We start from the raw sequence: 22,549 nt of genomic DNA, 5'->3' as shown, positions 1-22,549 counted from the left end.
TTTTTTTATTTAACCCCCCCCCCCGGAGTTTTGATTTACCCAAAACCACACACCCCTTCAAACACCCGGACAACGCCGGGTATCCCTCGCTACTCTATATATATAAAAGCGAAAATGTATGTGTGTACGTGTGTTCGCTTTTTGTGTATGTCTTCAAAAGGCTTTTTTCGGCGGATTCTCGAGGCCGTCGCTCATTTTAAAAACTTTTTATATCACGTCTAAATGATAATATCTATGACTTAACAACGGTGGTCGCCTCTCTATTTAATTTTCCCGATTTTTAACCGTTAATTATTCGACATTTTCGGATCTGCACATGTTGCATTCGTTTTTCGGTATAAAAAAAGCGAAACTCGATTCGAAATACTGGCCCATGGCCAGTGGTCTCTAGAAAGCTATGTAACGTTTGGTCAATGTCGACTTCGTCATATCAGACGGTTGCTTTCATTTCGAGACAAGACACTCCCCCTAATAAATAGGGAGCTGTTTTTTTCCAAAGTTAGTTAAAAACAAACAAACCGGTTTATTGACCTCATTAAAAACTGTCCCGCAGAAAATGTTAACTGCTGAATAGCTATCGCGTACCATCGCCGCATGTGCATTAAGCTTTTTCGTATAACAGACTCGCGTTAAATAAAACACTGTCCCGCGCTCAAAGTTGACGTCAATAACTCGTCAAAAACGGGCACCTGTTTTTTTTTCACACTTTACTATTTTCCAACTGCGCGTCAAGGCATCGTTTTTTTTTAACAACCAACGATTTTTCTTTTTATTTACCCAAAACCACACACATTTCCAAACACCCGGGAAACGCCGGGCACCCCTCGCTAGTATATTTATATAAAAGCTAAAATGTATGTATGTATGCATGTGTAATTGTATGTCTGCTAAAAACTTTCGACAGACAGAACAAAAATTCACAAATTTGATCTCATATGAAAGCCCCATCCTTCGCCCAACAAATATCGAAAAATTGGCCAAAAACGTTAATTTTTTTCACCCTTTTCTACGGGGGGGGGGGGGGTCAGCAAAAACTGTTCTCTCATGACGAAATCGGTTCTATGCATGCGTCAGACGACGTCATAACCTGCTTTAGTTTAAATATCTGAAGAACTGGCACAATTTCATGTACGTCGTATTAGTCAGTTGGTTAGAGCGTTGGGTCTAAAGGTCTTGGGTTCGAATCATGGTGTGAGATGTCTTTTTTTTTCGATTTTTTAAATTTTAATATTGAAAAAGGGTTATTTAAGCCATTTTTCACGTAACGTTCGTTTTTCTGGTTTATTCTTAGGTTTTCATTAACACCCCCACCCCGACCGACCACACACACCCAAAAACACCCGGCCAATGCTGATTTCTTAAATTTTAATATTGAAGCAGGCTTATTTAAGTCATTTTTCACATGATTTTTTTTTTTGGTTTTTATTTTTCAGATTTTTACATTTAACATCGTTCGTTTGCCTTACGTTAGTTTTTTTTTTGTTTTTTTTCGATTTTTTTAAGTTTTAACTTTTAAAAATATTCACTTCGCTTATTCTTATGTTTTGATTACCCCCCCCCCGCCCGCTTTATTTTTCCGATAAAAAACAAAAAGAAAACAGAAAAACGAACGTTAAACGTTCGTTTTTCTGTTTTCTTTTTGTTTTTTTTTTACTTCGCTTATTCTTATGTTTTGATTAACACCCCCACCCCCTCCCGACCACACACACCTTCAAACATTAGGGCAACGCCGGGTACCCCCCCCCCTAGTAGAAAATAAAACGTGACAGAAGTAAAACATATAACACATTATGTTTCTGAGTTTTTGAGATTAGGATTGATGAGTTGGTTTATTTGGACTAGTGTTCTCATCTTGAGTGTTATTTCCACGATGTTCAGCTGATCTTGCCTCCAGCATTATTCAGGTGTTTCTTGTTCGCAATGACCCGTGACGTAACATATAAAGCAATAGGTATTTAATAATAAATAATTTCATGGATAAATTCAGTCTTAAGTGACACTCTTCTGGAGGTTGAAGGTTCAATCTTGAGTGCAGGCGATATAAAGAATACAACTGAAAATTACTTAAGATTTCTACCTAGTCACCTCTGTGGATTAAATAAAGGGTTCTGTTTAAAATTCCGCGAAGATTACAGAGTTTGACAGAAAGATTTCTGAGTTTAACAAGATACACCTGAAAAAGGTCAAAGGTTACATCGGCCGAAGCGTTGGGAAAATAACATTCAAAATGAGAACAATTGTTCGAATAATACAAACACGAACATAATTCAGTTGTAAGATTGCATCCATCCGCCTGACAACGTAAGGATGAGCCAAAGTCATATCTGGGTATTACTTTTTTCACATCATATGAAGTAATCTCAAAGTTATGCCATGGAAACGTTGATAATTAACCCCCCCCCAAAAAAAAACAAAAGAACAAAACAAAACAAAACAAAACAAACTATCGTTTCAGGTCAAAATTTTGCTTTGTACTTACGAATGAGTATCAAATTTGAACAAATCAGAAGTTAAAATACAGTCAAAATTTCGTCCATGATCGAAATTTTCAAGATCCAGGTCTTGTAAGATGGGGGACGTCATTGGTTACAATATGGACCATGCAGTAAGTCTCTACGATGAAGAAAACTTAATTTATCACCTAGTTTGTGATATTTGCATAGATATCACAAAAAGAAATTAAAGCAATTTTAATGCAATGACACATATTTTGACCAACAGGTGATTATTTGTCAAGCGATGTGGACGCTAGGCTGGACACACAAATATCGTCACAAACCAACAAACGAATCCGACCAAATCAGAATCTTATTGACAGAGGTGAATATATATGCCTTAATAAATATTTGGAACGCAAATCATTCTTTTGTGAAAGAGAAGAAGATTGACATTTATTGGATGGATTTCTATCAGTATTTTGTTTAATTTTCGACTTTTGAGCGATTATCGAGTCTTTCCAAATGATCATCTACTGCCAACCATTCTGTTCTTGTTCTAACTTAAGTGGTCGGCACTACTTACGTTTCAGCGTAAACACTTTAAAATAAGTTAACACAAAAAAATCTTATCTATATAAGTAGAAGAGTAATTCATCTTACTTTTGGCAACATTTATTCGGTATATATTTGTTTTTTTTTACCACTTTTTCGTTTTGTTGCTTGTACTGAAAAATGCCCTTGTAGTTTTTACTAAAATATCACCACTTATAAAGGCCTAAATACCACTCGAAAATAAGGGTTTCATAAGTGTAGGTGATGATTGGTAATAATAAAAACAGAATTTGATTATTTAAGAGTGTGATACTATCGGCGTGTTGGGATGTGGAGGAGAAAGAGGAAAAGTATGACAAAAAAGGAGAAATATGTTTATCGGTAGCACAATCGATATGAAGTTGTTCACAAAGGCACACAAAAGGAAGTTGAAATGGGATTGTTAGTTAAGGTGTGGCAGTGAACAGAAAAACGGACCGAACAAAGACCCGGCCAATATATTTTAGAGTTTGTTTTGAGAGTGTCTATGTGTTTTGCGACAGTTTTAAAAGGCTGGGAGTAGTTATGAATAGTTTTGGGTTGACAATAGTTTAGAATTGAAGACAGTTTCGAGATAGTCGAAAGCAGACTGTGGCTTGGAGGAAATGGGAAAATGAATTTATCAACCGATTGATGAACGTAGCCTCGTGTTAGGTAAATCCCGGGCAACACCGGAAAAGGAAGCATATATTCCGTTATCTATCTATCTAACTATCTATCTAATTATATATCTATCTAGCAGATTAAACAACAGGGATTGAATCGTAGGAAACAATAAGGTGAGCGAGCATGCAGGTGTAAAAAGGGTCAAGGGGTTATGTTGTGACATGTATCAAACTCTGTGACTGATCATTTGCACCGGAAATATCTGAATGCGCACAGGGATGTGGCGTGTCAGGTGTTCCAGTTTGAGTAGGCCGAGTTAAGTTCAGTTGTTAGGTTTGAGTGGCCGAGAAAGGCAAGTGGGATAAAAAAGAATGGAGACAGAGAAACCACAAGCCAAGATTCACTCCAGTTCTGCTGTGACGAGATATATGAGGAGTGAAATACATATATATATATAAACTCACTGGTTTTGGATCACTGTCTTGAAGCGTTTCCTTTAAACAAGTCCCAGCTCCCCCAAGTACGTTTTGTGAATCCCCCAGAAGCGAGCAGCAGCAGAAACAGGAATGTCGTCATGTTACGAGTATTATATGTTCTGACACGCACACACCTATAATACTAGCCGAGTCATGGGCCGATAAATAGACATAACGGATCTGAAGACAATAGTCTGTTAAATAAGCAGTTAGTTAAGAATACATAAAAACGATTTAGTGAGAATGAAATAAGCAACACTCGACAATAGATGTAGATATGGACGTTAGCGCGTAGAAGGTCGATGGTGTCACACACTCTGGAGCAACTAATATTTATGGACAGTGTCGGAATCTGTGTTTTTTGTTTCTTTTGTTTTATGGTATTACTTATGAGACAATGCACCCCCCTCGGCAGTCGTCAATGTGTGAGAGACTACCGAAACAGATTTGGAGGTAGGTGATGTTGTCGAGTGAGGTAGCAGGTGGTATCACAAGAGGACAGCTTAACAAGAATTTGTTTACATTAGACTTTCTCTGTGCGAAAGTGCGTGTGTGAGATGGTATGATAGCAGTTTTTCCGTGGGAACGCTATGATCCTCTCAGGTTTCGAATAGATGAGTCCCAGCTGACAACAGGAAGTAGAAGAAGGAACGCATGGTCTCGCAGCTGACAATTGGAACCTGTGTTCGTGTTGCTGCCGGAGGATTACTACTCTGAGTCGCCAAATTGGTTCAGGCATGACCAAAGTGAGCTGAACATATCAACTCTCCATACAAAAAGAAATTCACAAAATAGTTTGTTACTGATACATTGTAAACAGTTCATGAACACAAGGGTTAATGTGCACTGGCTGTCTAACCTGCAAAGGGTATTTATTCCAAAAGCCGTTCTTAACTTGGGGAGGTTGGGGGTGCTTATTCCGAAAGCCGTTCTTACCATGGAGAGGTTGGGGGTGTTTATTCCGAAAGCCGTTTTTAACATAAGGAGCTTGGGGGTGTTTATTCCGAAAGCCGTTCTTAACATAAGGAGGTTGGGGGGTATGTTTATACCGAAAAGTATTTTCTTATTTTCAATCTCCCTGTAATCAACTTCTTAAAGGTAAGTCGTTGGGTGGTTCTCCAGTGCACTTTCACCAAAATGCCCTTCAGAATGAACACCCCCCCAACCTCCCGATGTTAAGAACGACTTTCGGAATAAACACCTTTTGCAGGTTGGACAATCAGTGCACATTGACCAACACAAGTTGCTATTGTTTTACCAATTGTTACGATAACAAAAATTTATATTGGGTTTATGTTTAAGTTACAACCACCAATAAAGCATATTGTTTTCAAGTTTTCTTGCTAACATTTTTCTATTTCATTTTATTACCATCCTTTAAGCCGCCATTATCATCAATATCAATATGCAGGAGGAGATAACTCTTAAGAACAGCAAGAGCAAAGTCGATTTTCTCCTGCTTGGCCTTCGGGACAAGATCAAAGTGTAGTATCTGTTCTTCAGATGCTGCACTTCTATTTCTTGTTCTCTTTCGGTGGAGGAGAAATCCTTCACGACTGAGACAATTTTTATTTTTGTACCTTTTCTCCACGTTAAAAAACGACCCTGGTGTCTAACTCTGTCCCGTGGGGAGGCATAGTAAATAGGTACAATCAATTTTGAACGCGGATGTGAAATAAATAACTCGTTATTTTTATCGTACAATAGAAACCCGGGATACGATGCCTCGGGATACGTTTTAGAAGGTTACAATGTGAAATACGATGCTTTTCCGGTCCCTGGTTAAGATATTTGCCCCGCCTTACGGTATTATTTATAATGTTATTTGATTGTATACATGTGTATTATGTACTGTACTGTGTTTTGTTACTAATTTTTAATATGTACTGTATAAAATTTTTCTTAGGCCCGACATACGGCGATTTCACCCCACGATCTCAACTCCTGATCGAATTAATGCCGTATCCCGGGGTTCTACTGTAAATTTGCAAATAAATAAAAGAAATGAGGAAACTATAGAGGTTGGACAAAATAATAGAAACACTTTACATTGCATAGAACAGAAAAAAAAAATGGCAGCCACTTGCCCAGATGAGTTATCGAAACACGTGGTAGTTAAGTGTTAAAGCTAGAATACTCCATAGATTAATTTTAGCATAACTTTAATGATAATTTGATCGCAGAAATTCAGATTGAACCGCCCACCTGCAAAGCGGAAATATACTGACTTACCAACAACATAAAGACTAAGGTAAGTTTTTAAAATTTCTGTGAAAGATCAACAAACATTTGGTCCTTACTTTGCATAGTACGGCACTGGGATGGTAACGCGGTTCCAACCATGGTACATGTCCGACATGAAAACGCTGCTCTGGTGATAACTGGCGCAGTCTATCTGCGAAGGTACGCAAGCTTCTTGAAACAATTTCCATGTTACACCCATGTCAACAGAGAATTGGAGCTCCATTCCTGCAGGAGAAAGACACCGAATGGCATTTAAGATTGAAAACTTTTCCAAAATCAAAGAACAGAAGAATTAAAATCTAGGCAAAACGGTATAAAATCTCGAGTCGAAGCCAACAGAAAACAAAATAGCTTCCGGATATAATATACTTCCGGGTACTTCCGGTTTTTATTTTACGAGAACAGTTTTTTTCAACTTTCGTTGTTTGTTTAGCGGAAGTCTTTACAAGTCTTACCGGTGTATATTGAGGAAACGTCCCTTCTAATTAATACTTACGTAAATTCCTGTTTAATTTTAAATGCTTACTCTCTCTCTCTCTCTCTCTCTCTCTCTCTCGCTCTCCCTCACACACACACACACACACCACACACACGCACGAACGCACACACACACGCACACACACGCACACACACACACACACACACACACACACACACACACACACACACACACAAGACAAAAAAAAATAAGACAAAAAAAAGATACAAGCCTTCACTTTGAAATCTTCCTTTTTCGGAATGATTTTATTTTAATAAAATATGTTATAATCCAAACATATTTTTTAGTTTTTACTTCATAATATTTTGTTTTTCAGAATGGTTTTATATAATGAAAAATATGTTTTAAAAATTTACATGAAAGTAATCTTTACTTTTAAATTTAAAACCAAATAATTTTTCAAGATTGGTAAAACTTCTGAAAGACCTATGAAAAGTTTGCGGACAGTCTTGGGTTTTCAAGAGTTGATGACAGCTATAGGTGGAGACAGTAGAACGCAAGTTGTGACTCAGAACAGAGGAGTTCTTACAGTTTTTTTAAAAATTGTATTTCAGGCGTTAAAATGGAAAATAAATCAGAGCAATGCCGACATCTGATGCCATGTTATAACAGAGGTGTGCCAAAAATGGTTTGCTTGATTCCGAAAAGGAAATTCTTCAGTGAACAATGCTCCTCATTCTGATTGGCCAAACGTGATCGACAGTAACCAAATGAAAGTCGTAGTTGAACATTACAACCAAACAAATCGCAGACCTTATCAAGATTTCCAAACCGAGCATGAAAAATGAAAATAACTCAGTTATGTTTCTAAGCTTAAAATACTTAAGACTTCTACCCGGTCGTGGCTCACAGAACGAGAGTATGCTACCCCCATGGATAACATAAAGGGCTCCGTTCGGAATTCTGTGCAGATTCCAGAGTTCGACAGAAAGATTCTTGAGTTCGACAACACCTGAAACCCTGCGAGCGAATGATAAGGATAAAACAATTCCGAGGCATGTTCTTCATGAGCTCTGTGCAAAATAAAGAATCGCATCAGAAACAAGCAAACAATAAAGCGACACCCACAGCCGTTATTACAAATGAAATCGAAAAATTGTGAGTTATCTACCCACACCCCGAAAAGTGTATGTAATGTTACAAACACACAACGGAAAGAAAGAAATAAAAATCCGGATCGGCATTTTTTTCTTTCTCAACAAAAGTTTTCATTTCTTTAATTTATTTTTTTTTTACATAGGAATCACCACTTATCAAGGCCTATAAACCACTCGAGGATAAGGGTTAAGAGTGTACAGTAGTCAACTGGACAATATAGTAACCGTTAGTAATGGAAATTCGATAAATTTGTTAACTTAAGTGGAACGGCTCATCAAGAACTTGTTTACGTTGGACTTGAAGACAACCATATTGTAGTCAGCTGGAAAGCAGGAAAACGGAAGACAGTTCCACAGGCGTGCCGCGTGCAGTTATAAGAAAGAAACTGTTCATGGAATCTACGTTTAGGCACAGATAAAGAGTGGGGGGATTATTGATAGTGTTTTCAGCTAGACGAGTGTTTCTAATGAAGTCGAGCACTTGCCATGAAAATAACGATAAAGCAGAGACAAACTCGCAACATCTGTTCTGTGAGATAGAGATTGCAGGGAAGAGATTTATTGCCGTTATAATTGTTTTGACATCACTTAAAACACTCTCGCCATCGTCCATCTCGCCCGGTGTACGCTTTTCTTCTCCGACTTCACGCCGACCACATTCGGACACATTTCTTGCCTTCGCTTTTACACGTTCATTCGCTTCGACGTCGCACTTTTTATCTGCTTGAGCATGTGTTGCATTTTTTTCTGCTTCTATTTTTTTTTAACTTTTTCTTTTCGCGCACACTTCCTAATTTGCATATGCGCGTTTTTCAGCTTCTGCTGCTGCTAATCTCTTCGCAAGCCAGTCATCCTTTGCTGCTGCTGATATTTTCACACACGCTTTCATATGCACTATGTTTAAAGTGTAGTATTGGAATCGACTGGCATCAGACCAAATAGTCGAGAAGGATCAAGGAAGATGGAAAGACAGACGAGAGAAAGCACTAACCAAACCTCCACTAGATGAGTGCGAAGGAGACTGGGACCTTGGGAAGGCTTATTGCCACTCAAATTCAAGTGAAGACCAATTGTCATTGCCTACGAGAAGTTAATGGCAAACAGCTGTTGCGATAACGCAAATTCATATCGAAAGAGGTGGGAAGTTATGGGAATCTGGGGAGACTGACGTATTATCATCCAGACTCTAGTTGTTATTAGTGAGTAATCACAAGGTCTATGACAAGAGAATATTCTTATCGTTGTTTTGACTCTCGAGTATATATCCGACACAGTTAATCTATTGAGAACCACATCACTCTATCTAAAAACACATAAAATATTAACTGATATATACTCGAGAGTCAAAATAATGAAAAGACTATTCTCTCGTCATAGTCCTAGTAATTACTGATGATGACCGGTGTGAGAATTTATAATACTATTTTTTTGTTTAAGTAATAACAATATGGCAAGCAGAAAAGCGAAAATTTGAATGACTTACTTAAAGGAGGGTGTAAAAAAGAAAAAGAAAAGAAAAAGAAAAGAAAAAGAAAAGAGAAGAGACCCCCCCCAAAAAAAAATCTAGGCCGGCCTTTGCTATTGCGAAGCCCTATGCAAAACGGATTGCGCGGAGCCCTGTGTGTGTAGAGATCGAGATAATAACTAAAGATTAAGATAGAAAAAAAAATAAAAAATAAAAAAAAATGAGTCAATGCGGGCCTATGGAAAGCGCACGGTCAATTACGGCCGCATAGGTTGTAGTGGGCCTAGGCCGGTCCTGATACAACTATTGTTTGAATCGCGTACGATTTGGATTTGTTTCAGCTTAAGAAATTGAAATAAAATCAAAGTTAATAAAAACAGAAACGAAACCCACCGTAACATTGATCCGTTAGTTCACATCCAATTGCAAATTCAAACTGTAGGAAAGTCCCGACGCGAGTCGTCACATCTCGTGAGATTGCATATCTCATGTGTCCTTCATCTTTTTTTTTATATGAAAAAGATTTAAAAAAAAACATGAAAATAAATGAGAGTTTATCGAATTACTTAACAATTCGAAACAAGTTTGTATTATTTGGTTTAATCGGACAACTGTTCCCATCTTGAGTGTTATTCGCACAACGTTTTGATCGATGTAACTTTCAACATTCTTCAGGTGTTTAAGTCGCCATCTTTGGTAAAGGCTTTGCAAATGACACTCAAGATGAGAACAAGAGTTCGATTGAACCAAATAATACGAACTACCATTCCTCATCTAAAATTACAGAATCGTAATTCGAAATGACATAAAAATCTACTAATATAAACTGCATATCTCCGTCTGACAACGTAAGAATGAACCAAACTTTTTATTTCTCAATATTCTCTTAATTATTCCCCAATTAAGACTGTAATTTTGATCAATAAATGTCGAAAATACAAAGAGGCAAATCATGTGACAAGTAACCAAAAGTCACTAGAAAGCGCCATCTTCTACTTCTCCGTCTTCTTCTTCCAGTTCGTTTACTTTTCTTACCTCTTTCTCCGTCTTCTTTCTCAACCAATAACACTATTTCTTCTTCTTCTTCTTCTTCTTCTTCTTCTTCTTCTTCTTCTTCTTCTTCTTCTTCTTTGTCTCTTACTCATAATTTTCTACTTGCTGGATTTTCCCCACTTTCCTTCCTTTCTTTCTTTCTATATCAACGTTTGCAACATCACACACGAGAAGAACATCCATTCCATAATAAGGTAAAATTACCTCCGTCAAACCGAACAATTTCGCATTACTTTTACGAAAGTTAAAATCAAGATATAATGATAATGAACCCCGTGTTTATCACAACACCACTCTCTATGCCTAGTAGCTTTGTTCCAAAATTCATATTGATAGTTTAGGAGTGAATCCTGTACACATATATATATATATATATATATATATATATATATATATATATATATATATTTATATACTGTATTAATAAAACCAAGACTTCAAAAAATGAATTGATAGCAACAGAAAGTGTATTTCATTTTAAGTTACAATTGTTTCCATACCAGTCGGACAATTTCAATATATATATATATATATATCCTTGACTGCCGTGTAAACGGTCGGGTTTCAATCCTGGCTTGAGGTAGTTGCCTGTCTAGCCGCACTGATGAGCTGTGAAACAGCGAAACAGTACTGTATGTGGATGACTATATATATATATATATATATATATATATATATATATATATATATATATATGTGTGTGTGTGTGTGTGTGATATATATATGTGTGTGTATATATATATACATATATATATATATATATATATATATATATATATATATGAGCAAACAGCAAACCAAATAGGAGATAGAGCTTATAATAGGAGCAAACAGTTAATAAAACATGTTAAAAAACGCTTTGAAAAAGAGTTAAAACATTTAATCTGAAAAGGAAACACTTGATAAGTGGACTATCCACTTATCAAGTGTTTCCTTTTCAGATTAAATATGTTTTTAACTCTTTTTCAAAGTGTTTTTTTTAACATCTTTTATTAACTGTTTGCTCCTATTATAAGCTCTATCTCCTATTTGGTTTTATCGAGTTTTACATCTGGTTGAGATTACTTTATAAATATTAATTCTTTAATATTTATAATATACTTTAGTTTTACCATCTCGGATCATTTTGGTAATTCTAATTGTAATTTTTATTTTAATATATATATATATATATATATATATATATATATATATATATATATATATATATATATATATATATATTGAATTTGTCTTTACATAAGCATTAATTTGTTGCTACACAGTCATGAACATGTTTCGGTTTTCTAGTGATTGCTCTCCAGACAATAGCTTCCGTGAACTTTCTCCAATATCCATTACGGACTGGATTTTTGTGAAAGCAACATTGCCTGATGTTATCTCTAGTTATTTATACCTAGTTGACTGAAACATACTTATGAATGCCTAACTGTTTATGTAAAAAAAAAATAAAAAGTATATCTTGCTCTGCTCTGGTATTGAGCACTCACGTTAAATTTATTGGATGTTTTACATCTGAATAATAAAATATTATATATATATATATATATATATATATATAATCATTCAATAAAATAAAAAGCTATAGCAAACATCTAAATGACTACTTTAAACACAGTTCCTGATTTCAAAAAAAGAAAAATTTAAAGATTCATCTGCCTTACTTTTAATGCTAGGTTTATTTATGGTGTCTTTTAAATTCAATAAAAACCCTTCAAAATTTGCTGATGAGGAGACCTTGCTTACCAAAAAAACTATATATAATTGTTCTACATAACTTGATGTATGCCACAATAAAAAGCACTGATTTCCGAAACGATCGTACAGATAATTGATTTTGTTGTTGTTCCTTCTTATGAAACTGATTTTTAATTTAATTAAAATTTGATGTTTAAATTTTAAATTTTTTTTTTAATTTTTAAATTTTAAATTATAAATCACATTACTTAATATATATATATATATATATATATATATATATATATATATATATATATATATATATATATATATATATATATATACACACACACACACCTTACTGTATTAACTCTTGCAAGGAGAGTATGTTTTCAGTCGAATATCTAACTATGTTGTGTAGAGCCTAAAATCTACATCGCTCGACCAATCGTCACAAAACTTGGTAAAAATATCGGTCATGGTCAAACCTAAAACTTATTTAATTTTAGAATAGTTAGGTCAAAGGTAAAAGAGCAGGTGAAAGTAACATTTGGCGATCATCCCGGTTTTGATTATCGTAAAAACTCGTTATTTGACCCATATTCTAGCCAATGAAGTCCCGCATCCTATATGATATTAACTATAACATTGAAAAGTTTGGTCAAATTCGAAATTTTGCCGGAATTTCAACTTCATAATTTTGTAAGTCCAAGAATCTGATGCTCTCTGATAAAAGTAACCATTAGACCAATCAGAAAATTAGTTTTTGTAATCATCAATGTTTTCATGGCATAACGTTTGGGAATAATTCATATAATATTGAGAAATTAGGCCATTTGGATCATTTTTGCGTTGTCAGGCAATATGGTATGCAGCTTCATGACTGACTTTTTTTTTAATTTATACTAGTAGGGCTATCCGACATTGTCCAGACCAAAAGTGTAACATAACTACTACCCTTCTCTCTTTCTCTCTCGTCCGTTTTCCCATAACTCGGGTCGACGTAAAAAAAATCTAAAAAAAAAATCAGAATTACTCCCCTTTACATAACATGAAATGATGCGTGTTTGTCTCGATAACAGTAAATTATATAAATGCCCATTTGACTTCTAAATCATTCAAACACGGTAGTGTTTAAATATATGGTTAATTGGCAGTTTTAACTACTTTAAAGCGTCATTGCTCACTCATTTTTCGACCAAATTTCAAACAATTATTACAGTTTATAGATCACCTTCTTAGCTATATTGTTAAAAAAGATTTTTTTTTTTAATTTTCGTTCAGTAAAACAAAAGTTATGATGAATTTACTGGTGTTCAAAATCGTAAAAAACGTAAAAATAAGACTGAAGTTAAACAAATAACAAGTGAATTTACTGGAAGCCTGGAAAAATCATGGATTACAATAGAAAATGCGAGCATGAAAAGTAATATGGTTAAGCTTAAACTTGGAAAAGTGAAAGACTAGTTGTTAAAACTGGAAAAGGAAAGAACAAGATATTCTAGTAAAATGTATCATAAATTTATAACTTAAAATATTGCAGCATTAAGAATTTTTTTAAAATTCAATTTATAGCATTATATAATCAATTCTTAATGCTGCAATATTTTAAGTTATAAATTTATTATATTTTTTACTAGAATATTTTGTCCTTTTCTTTTCCAGTTTTAGCAACTAGTCTTTTCCTTTTCCATGTTTAAGCTTAACCATATTACTTTTCATGCTCGCATTTTTCTATTTTAATAATAAATCTTTTTCTTCAAATTTTAAATATTATACACGATACTAACTTTGTGGATGTTTGTTGTGTATTTCCAAGTTTTAGCTGGACATACAGCCCAATATTTGCCCTTTGTATATAATACACATAGATTTTATATCGCGTTGCTGAGACTTAACATAAATAAAGAATACAAGTTTCACCTTCGAAGCTCAAAGCATCAGTTGGGGAGTTGCAGACTTTTTTCAGTTCTGCTCCGGGTCTAAGTAACCAACTTGATTCTTCTTGCATTGGTGGTTCGTCACGCAGCATCTCCGTTCCGCCAATGTCTCCACCGGCATAAATCTGAAATAGATGAAACAAACGTCGTACCATTAATTATGTTTGAGATATATTTTTTTTTTCTGATAAGGATTAACAATACTTAGATTATTCAAACTACTATTCTAATCTTGGCTGTTATTTTCGCGATGTTTCAGCTAATGTAACCTTTAATCTTCTTTAGGCCCGTCTTTTAGAACTTAAGAACCTAATAGTCGAACTCGGATATTTTTAAGCAGAATTTGCTAACTTGTACGGAATTTAGCAATGTACCTTGTACTATATATATATATATATATATATATATATATATATATATATATATATATATATATAACTACTTCATTTACTCACATAAATTTAATATACGAAAGTATAGATTTATGCGTAAACTTTAAGTATTTACTTCAAAAGTGCTCAATACGTAGGTAGAGCTAGTTAGTAATTTATAAAATATATATGGCGATTAAGCTACACTGAATATTCTGCGTTTCATCCACTATAGGATTCGTCAGGCTTATGCATAAGCCTGACGAATCCTATAGTGGATGAAACGCAGAATATTCAGTGTAGCTTAATCGCCATATATAAGCCTGACGAATCCTATAGTGGATGAAACGCAGAATATTCAGTGTAGCTTAATCGCCATATATATTTTATAAATTACTATATATATATATATATATATATATATATATATATATATATATATATATAATATCCTGTGATTTATCTCAGCATCAAGCGTACAGTCCTTACTCAGCGTACTACACAGATAAAATTTTTTTCCTTTTTTCCAGTGACCTTTAACGTCTTACCATCAACCAAGATGTTTGGTTCAACATATGGTATTACTATAGGAAGGGAATATGTTTTCTTGAGGCTTATAGTAAGTCCGAAAGCTTTGCAAGCTTCTGATAACTTGTCCATAATCATCTGTGTGTCTGTTTCTGAGTGTGAAACAAGGTCTGCATCATCTGCATTACAGAATAGCCAAAGCCAGTTATGCTTTGGCAAATTGGAGAAACGTGTATGGTCTTATCGGGGGATCTCATCAAAAACAAAGCTAAGTGTTTACGAAACATGCGTTATCACTACATTGCTATATTGGTCAGAGACCTGGACAACCTATACAAGGCATCTCAAGTTATTGGAACGGTTTCACCAAAGTTGTATTCGGAGAATATTAACTGGAGAACGCTAACGCCTGACACTGTAGTTATTTAAACAATCAAATAGCAATAATATTGAAATGAAAATCATTCAAAATCAGATGCGCTGGACTGGACACTTGGTTAGGATAGACAAAAGATTTCCTAAACAACTGTTTTATGGCGGGATAGATAGAGGTAAAAGACCACAGCACAAACCAAGAAAAAGGTTTAAGGAATTTCTGAAAAACAACTTAAAAATACTGGAGATGGATGTACATAACTTGGAAGCCCAAGCGAAAGATCGATCACTGTGGAGAAAAAAAAACATCAGAGAAAGTTGTAATATACTTGAAGAGCAGCGTGTACATCTTGCCGTTGTAAAACGTGTTTTAAGAAAGCAGGACGATAATATAATGTCAGAGAAATTGCAACAGGGACTGTATGTGGCAGATACTTTCTGTCAAAACCTGGTTTTGTAAATCACCTAAAATCACACAATCAAAGACAGGAACGACAGTCTTATGAGGAGTCTTCTACAGCACATCCGGCAACGCTAAGTTGTCATATGTGTGGTCTAATCTGCAAATCTAAAAGTGACCTGACACGGCATTCGAGGATTCACAATATTATCATGCGATCATCTTTATAAGAAGGAAAGTTTTTATGCCACATTTGTGAACTTTCATGTAGATCTAAAGCTGGACTGAAGAGTCATCTACGTGCACACGGATGCATTAACATTATTATTAATGATGGGACGATTCCAATATTTTTCTCAATACCGATACAATTACCGATTCCGATACTTTAAAAATCTCTAAATATTTAACTATAAAGTTGTTATTTTTTCCGCTGACCATAAAAACACATGTTAAATGTGCAGATATTTTCTCAAACGCGAAAATAAACATGTGAGGGTAATCTGTAGATTTTAGTTTGGTATTTTAAAATCAATAAATATTTTAAAATCAATAAATATTTTAAAATCAATAAATATTTAAAAATCAATAAATATTCAAAAATCAATAAATATTTAAAAATCAATAAATATTTTAAAATCAATAAATATTTTAAAATCAATAGATATTTTAAAATCAATAAATATTTTAAAATCAATAAATATTTTAAAATCAATAAATATTTAAAAATCAATAAATATTTTAAAATCAAAAAATATTTTAAAATCAATAAATATTTTAAAATCAATAAATATTTTAAAATCAATAAATATTTTAAAATCAATAAATATTTTAAAATCAATAAATATTTAAAAATCTATAAATATTTAAAAAAATATTTTAAAAAAATCAATAAATATTTAAAAATCAATAAATATTTTAAAATCAATAAATATTTTAAAATCAATAAATATTTTAAAATCAATAAATATTTTAAAATCAATAAATATTTTAAAATCAATAAATATTTTAAAATCAATAAATATTTTAAAATCAATAAATATTTTAAAATCAATAAATATTTAAAAATCAATAAATATTTTAAAATCAATAAATATTTTAAAATCAATAAATATTTAAAAATCAATAAATATTTTAAAATCAATAAATATTTAAAAATCAATAAATATTTTAAAATCAATAAATATTTTAAAATCAATAGATATTTTAAAATCAATAGATATTTTAAAATCAATAAATATTTTAAAATCAATAAATATTTTAAAATCAATAAATATTTAAAAATAAAAAAATATTTAAAAATCAATAAATATTTAAAAATCAATAAATATTTAAAAATCAATAAATATTTTAAAATCAATAAATATTTTAAAATCAATAAATATTTTAAAATCAATACATATTTTAAAATCAATAAATATTTTAAAATCAATAGATATTTTTAAATCAATAAATATTTTAAAATCAAAAAATATTTTTAAATCAATAAATATTTTAAAATACATAAATATTTTAAAATCAGTAAATATGTTAAAATCAATAAATATTTTAAAATCAATAAATATGTTACAATCAATATATATTTTAAAATCAATAAATATTTTAAAATCAATAAATATTTTAAAATCAATAAATATTTTAAAATTAATAAATATATTAAAATCAATACATATTTTAAAATCAATAAATATTTTAAAATCAATAAATATTTAAAAATCAATAAATATTTTAAAATCAATATATATTTTAAAATCAATAAATATTTTAAAATCAATATATATTTTAAAATCAATATATATTTTAAAATCAATAAATATTTTAAAATCAATAAATATTTAAAAATCAATAAATATTTTAAAATCAATAAATATTTAAAAATCAATAAATATTTAAAAATCAATAAATATTTAAAAATCAATAAATATTTAAAAATCAATAGATATTTTAAAATCAATAAATATTTTAAAATCAATAAATATTTTAAAATCAATAAATATTTTTAAATCAATAAATATTTAAAAATCAATAAATATTTTAAAATCAATAAATATTTTAAAATCAATAAATATTTTAAAATCAATAAATATTTAAAAATCTATAAATATTTAAAAAAAATATTTAAAAAAAATCAATAAATATTTAAAAATCAATAAATATGTTAAAATCAATAAATATTTTAAAATCAATAAATATTTTAAAATCAATAAATATTTTAAAATCAATAAATATTTTAAAATCAATAAATATTTTTAAATCAATAAATATTTTTAAATCAATAAATATTTTAAAATCAATAAATATTTTAAAATCAATAAATATTTTAAAATCAATAAATATTTAAAAATCAATAAATATTTTAAAATCAATAAATATTTGAAAATCAATAGATATTTTAAAATCAATAAATATTTTAAAATCAATAAATATTTTAAAATCAATAAATATTTTAAAATCAATAAGTATTTTAAAATCAATAAATATTTAAAAATCAATAAATATTTTAAAATCAATAAATATTTTAAAATCAATAAATATTTTAAAATCAATAAATATTTTAAAATCAATAGATATTTTAAAATCAATAGATATTTTAAAATCAATAAATATTTTTAAATCAATAAATATTTTAAAATCAATAAATATTTTAAAATCAATAAATATGTTAAAATCAATAAATATTTTAAAATCAATAAATATGTTAAAATCAATATATATTTTAAAATCAATAAATATTTTAAAATCAATAAATATTTTAAAATCAATAAATATTTTAAAATTAATAAATATATTAAAATCAATACATATTTTAAAATCAATAAATATTTTAAAATCAATAAATATTTTAAAATCAATAAATATTTTAAAATCAATATATATTTTAAAATCAATAAATATTTTAAAATCAATATATATTTTAAAATCAATATATATTTTAAAATCAATAAATATTTTAAAATCAATAAATATTTATTATTTTATTATTACTACCAGCTGCAGAAGATTTTGTTTTAAATAGAATCAAATAAAAAAAAAGATAATTAAAGGAATCGTTTTTGGCATCGGAAAATAAATACAAATATTTCCGATTCAGATAACCTAAAAAGTTCTGAGTTTTCCGATTCACGATTCTGATTCCAATGAATCGTCCCAACACTAATATATATATTTCTTTAACATCTATCTTTCATGGAATGGATTTTACCCCCACTCTTCAACACAAACCTCATCTACAAGAATATGCCATTTGTTCTTCTCCCTGGATATTTTTAAAGAGGCTACAAAGAACACGTTGTTTGATATCTTATTGGATCTACCCAATACGAAACTCATATTCTGCAACACTAATTGTTGGACAATGCTGAGTATTTTATTATGTTCCTATACACTTTTACTTTCCTTCAAAAACTTTTATAACTACCGTTTTAAGCAGGATTAATAAGTATCGATTGAACCTTCCCTCTCCCGCTCTCCTTCGTCTCTCTACAGATTACGGGTTTAATCATATCACTATTTCTAGTTATATTCTCCATTATAGTAGTCTATTTCAATTATTTTTATTATCTTTGAGTGTTAATAAAAACACGGAGAGAGAGAGAGAGAGAGAGAGAGAGAGAGAGAAAGAGATAGATAGATAGATAGAGAGAGAGAGAGAGAGAGAAAGAAAGAGATAGATAGATAGATAGATAGAGAGAGAGAGAGAGAGAGAGAGAGAGATAACAATAATCAAAATAAAAACACGGAGAGAGAGAGAGAGAAAGAGATAGATAGATAGAGAGAGAGAGATAGATAGAGAGAGAGAGAGAGAGAGAGAAAGAGATAGATAGATAGATAGATAGATAGATAGATAGAGAGAGAGAGAGAGAGAGAGAGAGAGAGAGAGAGAGATAACAATAATCATCATGGCCTCTCTTCAGTTTCCAAAAACAATGGATAACCCTGCAAGGGTACCTGTGCGTATGAATGTAAAGCAAGGATTGCGCAATCCCAATCACACCTCTCTTGGACCGGCACTGCCTGGCAACGGAAAGTTCAGGACGACTGAAAACAATGGCATTTTGCCGCTCAACTCCCTACACAGTATCTCTTCAGCTTATGTCCCTGATAGTAGCCCCCTACATCAAAGTAGCACTGTGCCTTGTATATATATATATATATATATATATATATATATATATATGTATATTTTATATATATATATATATATATATATATATATATATATATATATATATATATATATATATATATATATAATTCTTTATGTAAATACAGTCATATCTTGCTACGATGTGCAGACCGTTTTGATCAGAACAAATCTCATCAGGCGGCAAGAAAAATTAAAAATTAAAAATGGTTCAAGACCATTTTTAATTTTTAGAGGAGATATACTTTGCCATGACTGGCGTGAAGCGAGGTTAAAGATCTTAGGGATTTCAAATTAATTACAAAAATCAAATTTTATTTGAAGAAGGAGAGTTAAAAAGATGTTTTTGGGGAAGAATTAGAGAGGGTAATGAGAGGGGAAGTATAACATAATATATAGAGGAGGGTATGAATTCTCTAAGAGATAGAAATCGAGAAGGGAAGGGTGAGAATAGTGGACACGTAATGAGCGAAGATGTCAGAGAACAATATTAATGGTTTTATAAATCAAGACTATGGAATATATATATATATATATATATATATATATATATATATATATATATATATAGAGAGAGAGAGAGAGAGAGAGAGAGAGAGAGCGATACCTTATAAAATAAGAACGAGATAGATAATATATATATATATATATATATATATATATATATATATATATATACATACATAGTAAGATAGGATGAGAGTGATAGACTCAGTTCACTTGGTGAATTAATTGTAAATTGTGGCGAATTAGAAGAATTAAAATTAGTTTCGTTTCCAAACATTACTCTTCCAAAACTGAGTAATGAATTCGATCTGATTAAAATATATTAAAAAATAAAAATAAAATAAAATAAAAACGGCGATATCGCATATTTACCGATCCAAAGGACTTCCTGTTTTGAATCTTGTCGGCAGTAAACGGTGTTAGTTGATCCGTTTTTTTTTACTTCCATTTATTTATTTTATCTTTCTTTACAAACTGTCCATTTTTACAATCCCAACAAACTATTCCTCAAAGTGATTTTTTTTATATTTTCAAGAGGAAAAATGATGATGATGATGATTATTATTATTATTATTATTATTATTATTATTATTATTATTATTAATAGTAGTAATAATAATAATAATAATAATAATAATAATAATAATAATAAACAACAACAGATTCGATCGAGTCGAAAGTGGCATCGTATCTTTAAAGGTAAATAATGTTAAAAATGTTTAAACAGAAGAAAAAAAAGCACACAATTCTTAATTTTAAAATTTAAATATTTAAAAAAATATTTTACTTTCAGTATTGATTATTTCTGCATATATCTTCTATATTAAATAAAGATATTAAATAAAAAAAAATGTGAAAATAAATAAAGATTTAGCAAAGAAGCCAACAAACGAAAAAGAAAAATGGGCCAAAATTCAAATATATAATAAGTAAATGCCAATAAAAGTTACTTGCTACCTGGCCCATTATTTTGTGTTTTATAGTAGTTTTAAATGTTCTTTTTAAATCTCAAATATTTGTTTTTTTTACGAGCTGTTTAACGAACAATATGGCGGCACGTTTGTTTCCCCATGGTAAAGAATTTACACAAAACAGCTCGCAAAAATTGATTATTTGAGATTTTAAAAAGAGCATTTAAACTACTTTAAAACACAAACATTTGAGCCAGGTAGGTACAAAAGTGACTTTTATTGGTTATGTTAACATTTATTTACTGTATATTTGATTTTTTCCCCTTGGTCGTTTGTTGATTTCTATGCTAAATCCCCAAATAAATTTACATACTCGGTAATAAAAAAATGAAGAAAGATATTCAAACCTGATCAATGGCCCATTCTTCTGGGAATGTACCATCGATCGATGGTTGCCACCATTGAAGTTGTGTTGAATTTGTTCGGGCCTTCTCAGGTATGTGCAAGGCTATATATTCAGGCTTGTTGCTCTCACTTGAAAAGTCGAACTGCTCAAATGTAGTCCATGTGATCCCACCGTCCACCGAATACTGCACGTATACAGGGGGCGTCCCCGTGCTAGGTGGAGAATCCTTGCAACCCAACCTCAAGAAGAACTGCAGCATACTAAAAAAATAAAACCAAAAAGAAAATATACTGACACAATTTAAAGTGGAGAATATCTGTAATCGAATTTTTATACGCAGTATTTGGATTATTAGCACGACTGTTCCCATCTTGAGTGTTTTTCGCACAATGTTTCAGTTGATGTAACCTCTCTGACAGTCTTTAAGTCTATCTTTTTGAAACCGTAAATCTTTCTTTCAAACTTGGGAATCTAGACCTAATTTCGATTGGAATTTTATTTAATACGCGAAGTATATATATATATATATATATATATATATATATATATATATATATATATATATATATATATATATATATATATATACTAGCTGTACCCTGCCACGCGTTGCAGGGGCTCAATTTGGTGTAATGGAAAAATTTAATAAAAGAGAAAATGCATGTTTCTTATATTAGTACAGCAATCCACTGCAAAAAGTGAAAAAGAAGGCGAAACTGAAAAAAATGGTGCTCTTGCAGAATTTGATCTGGATCCTCGAGAGTTTCTGTCAATCATTCATGTTTTGGACTTGACCAACAATCAGTGGATGAAGCCGA

General features: G+C 31.1%; 1 protein-coding gene across 1 annotated transcript in view; it reads right to left on the bottom strand.

Annotated features, from left to right (window-relative positions):
- The window catches only part of LOC145243628 (reelin-like), a 280,927-nt gene that overhangs the window by 69,777 nt on the left and 188,601 nt on the right, over nt 1-22,549 (bottom strand). Inside the window, exons 41-44 of the mRNA XM_080106652.1 lie at nt 21,733-21,991; nt 14,073-14,214; nt 9,810-9,917; nt 6,412-6,580 (exon numbers count right to left, since the gene is read on the bottom strand). Of these exons, the coding sequence (XP_079962778.1) occupies nt 6,412-6,580; nt 9,810-9,917; nt 14,073-14,214; nt 21,733-21,991 (678 nt within the window). The remainder of the gene's footprint in view (nt 1-6,411; nt 6,581-9,809; nt 9,918-14,072; nt 14,215-21,732; nt 21,992-22,549) is intronic.

Source organism: Euprymna scolopes, chromosome 22, assembly GCF_053919585.1.
Source record: "Euprymna scolopes isolate OS-2025 chromosome 22, ASM5391958v1, whole genome shotgun sequence".
NCBI lineage: Eukaryota > Metazoa > Mollusca > Cephalopoda > Sepiida > Sepiolidae > Euprymna > Euprymna scolopes.
This window is presented reverse-complemented; position numbering and strand designations above follow the sequence as displayed.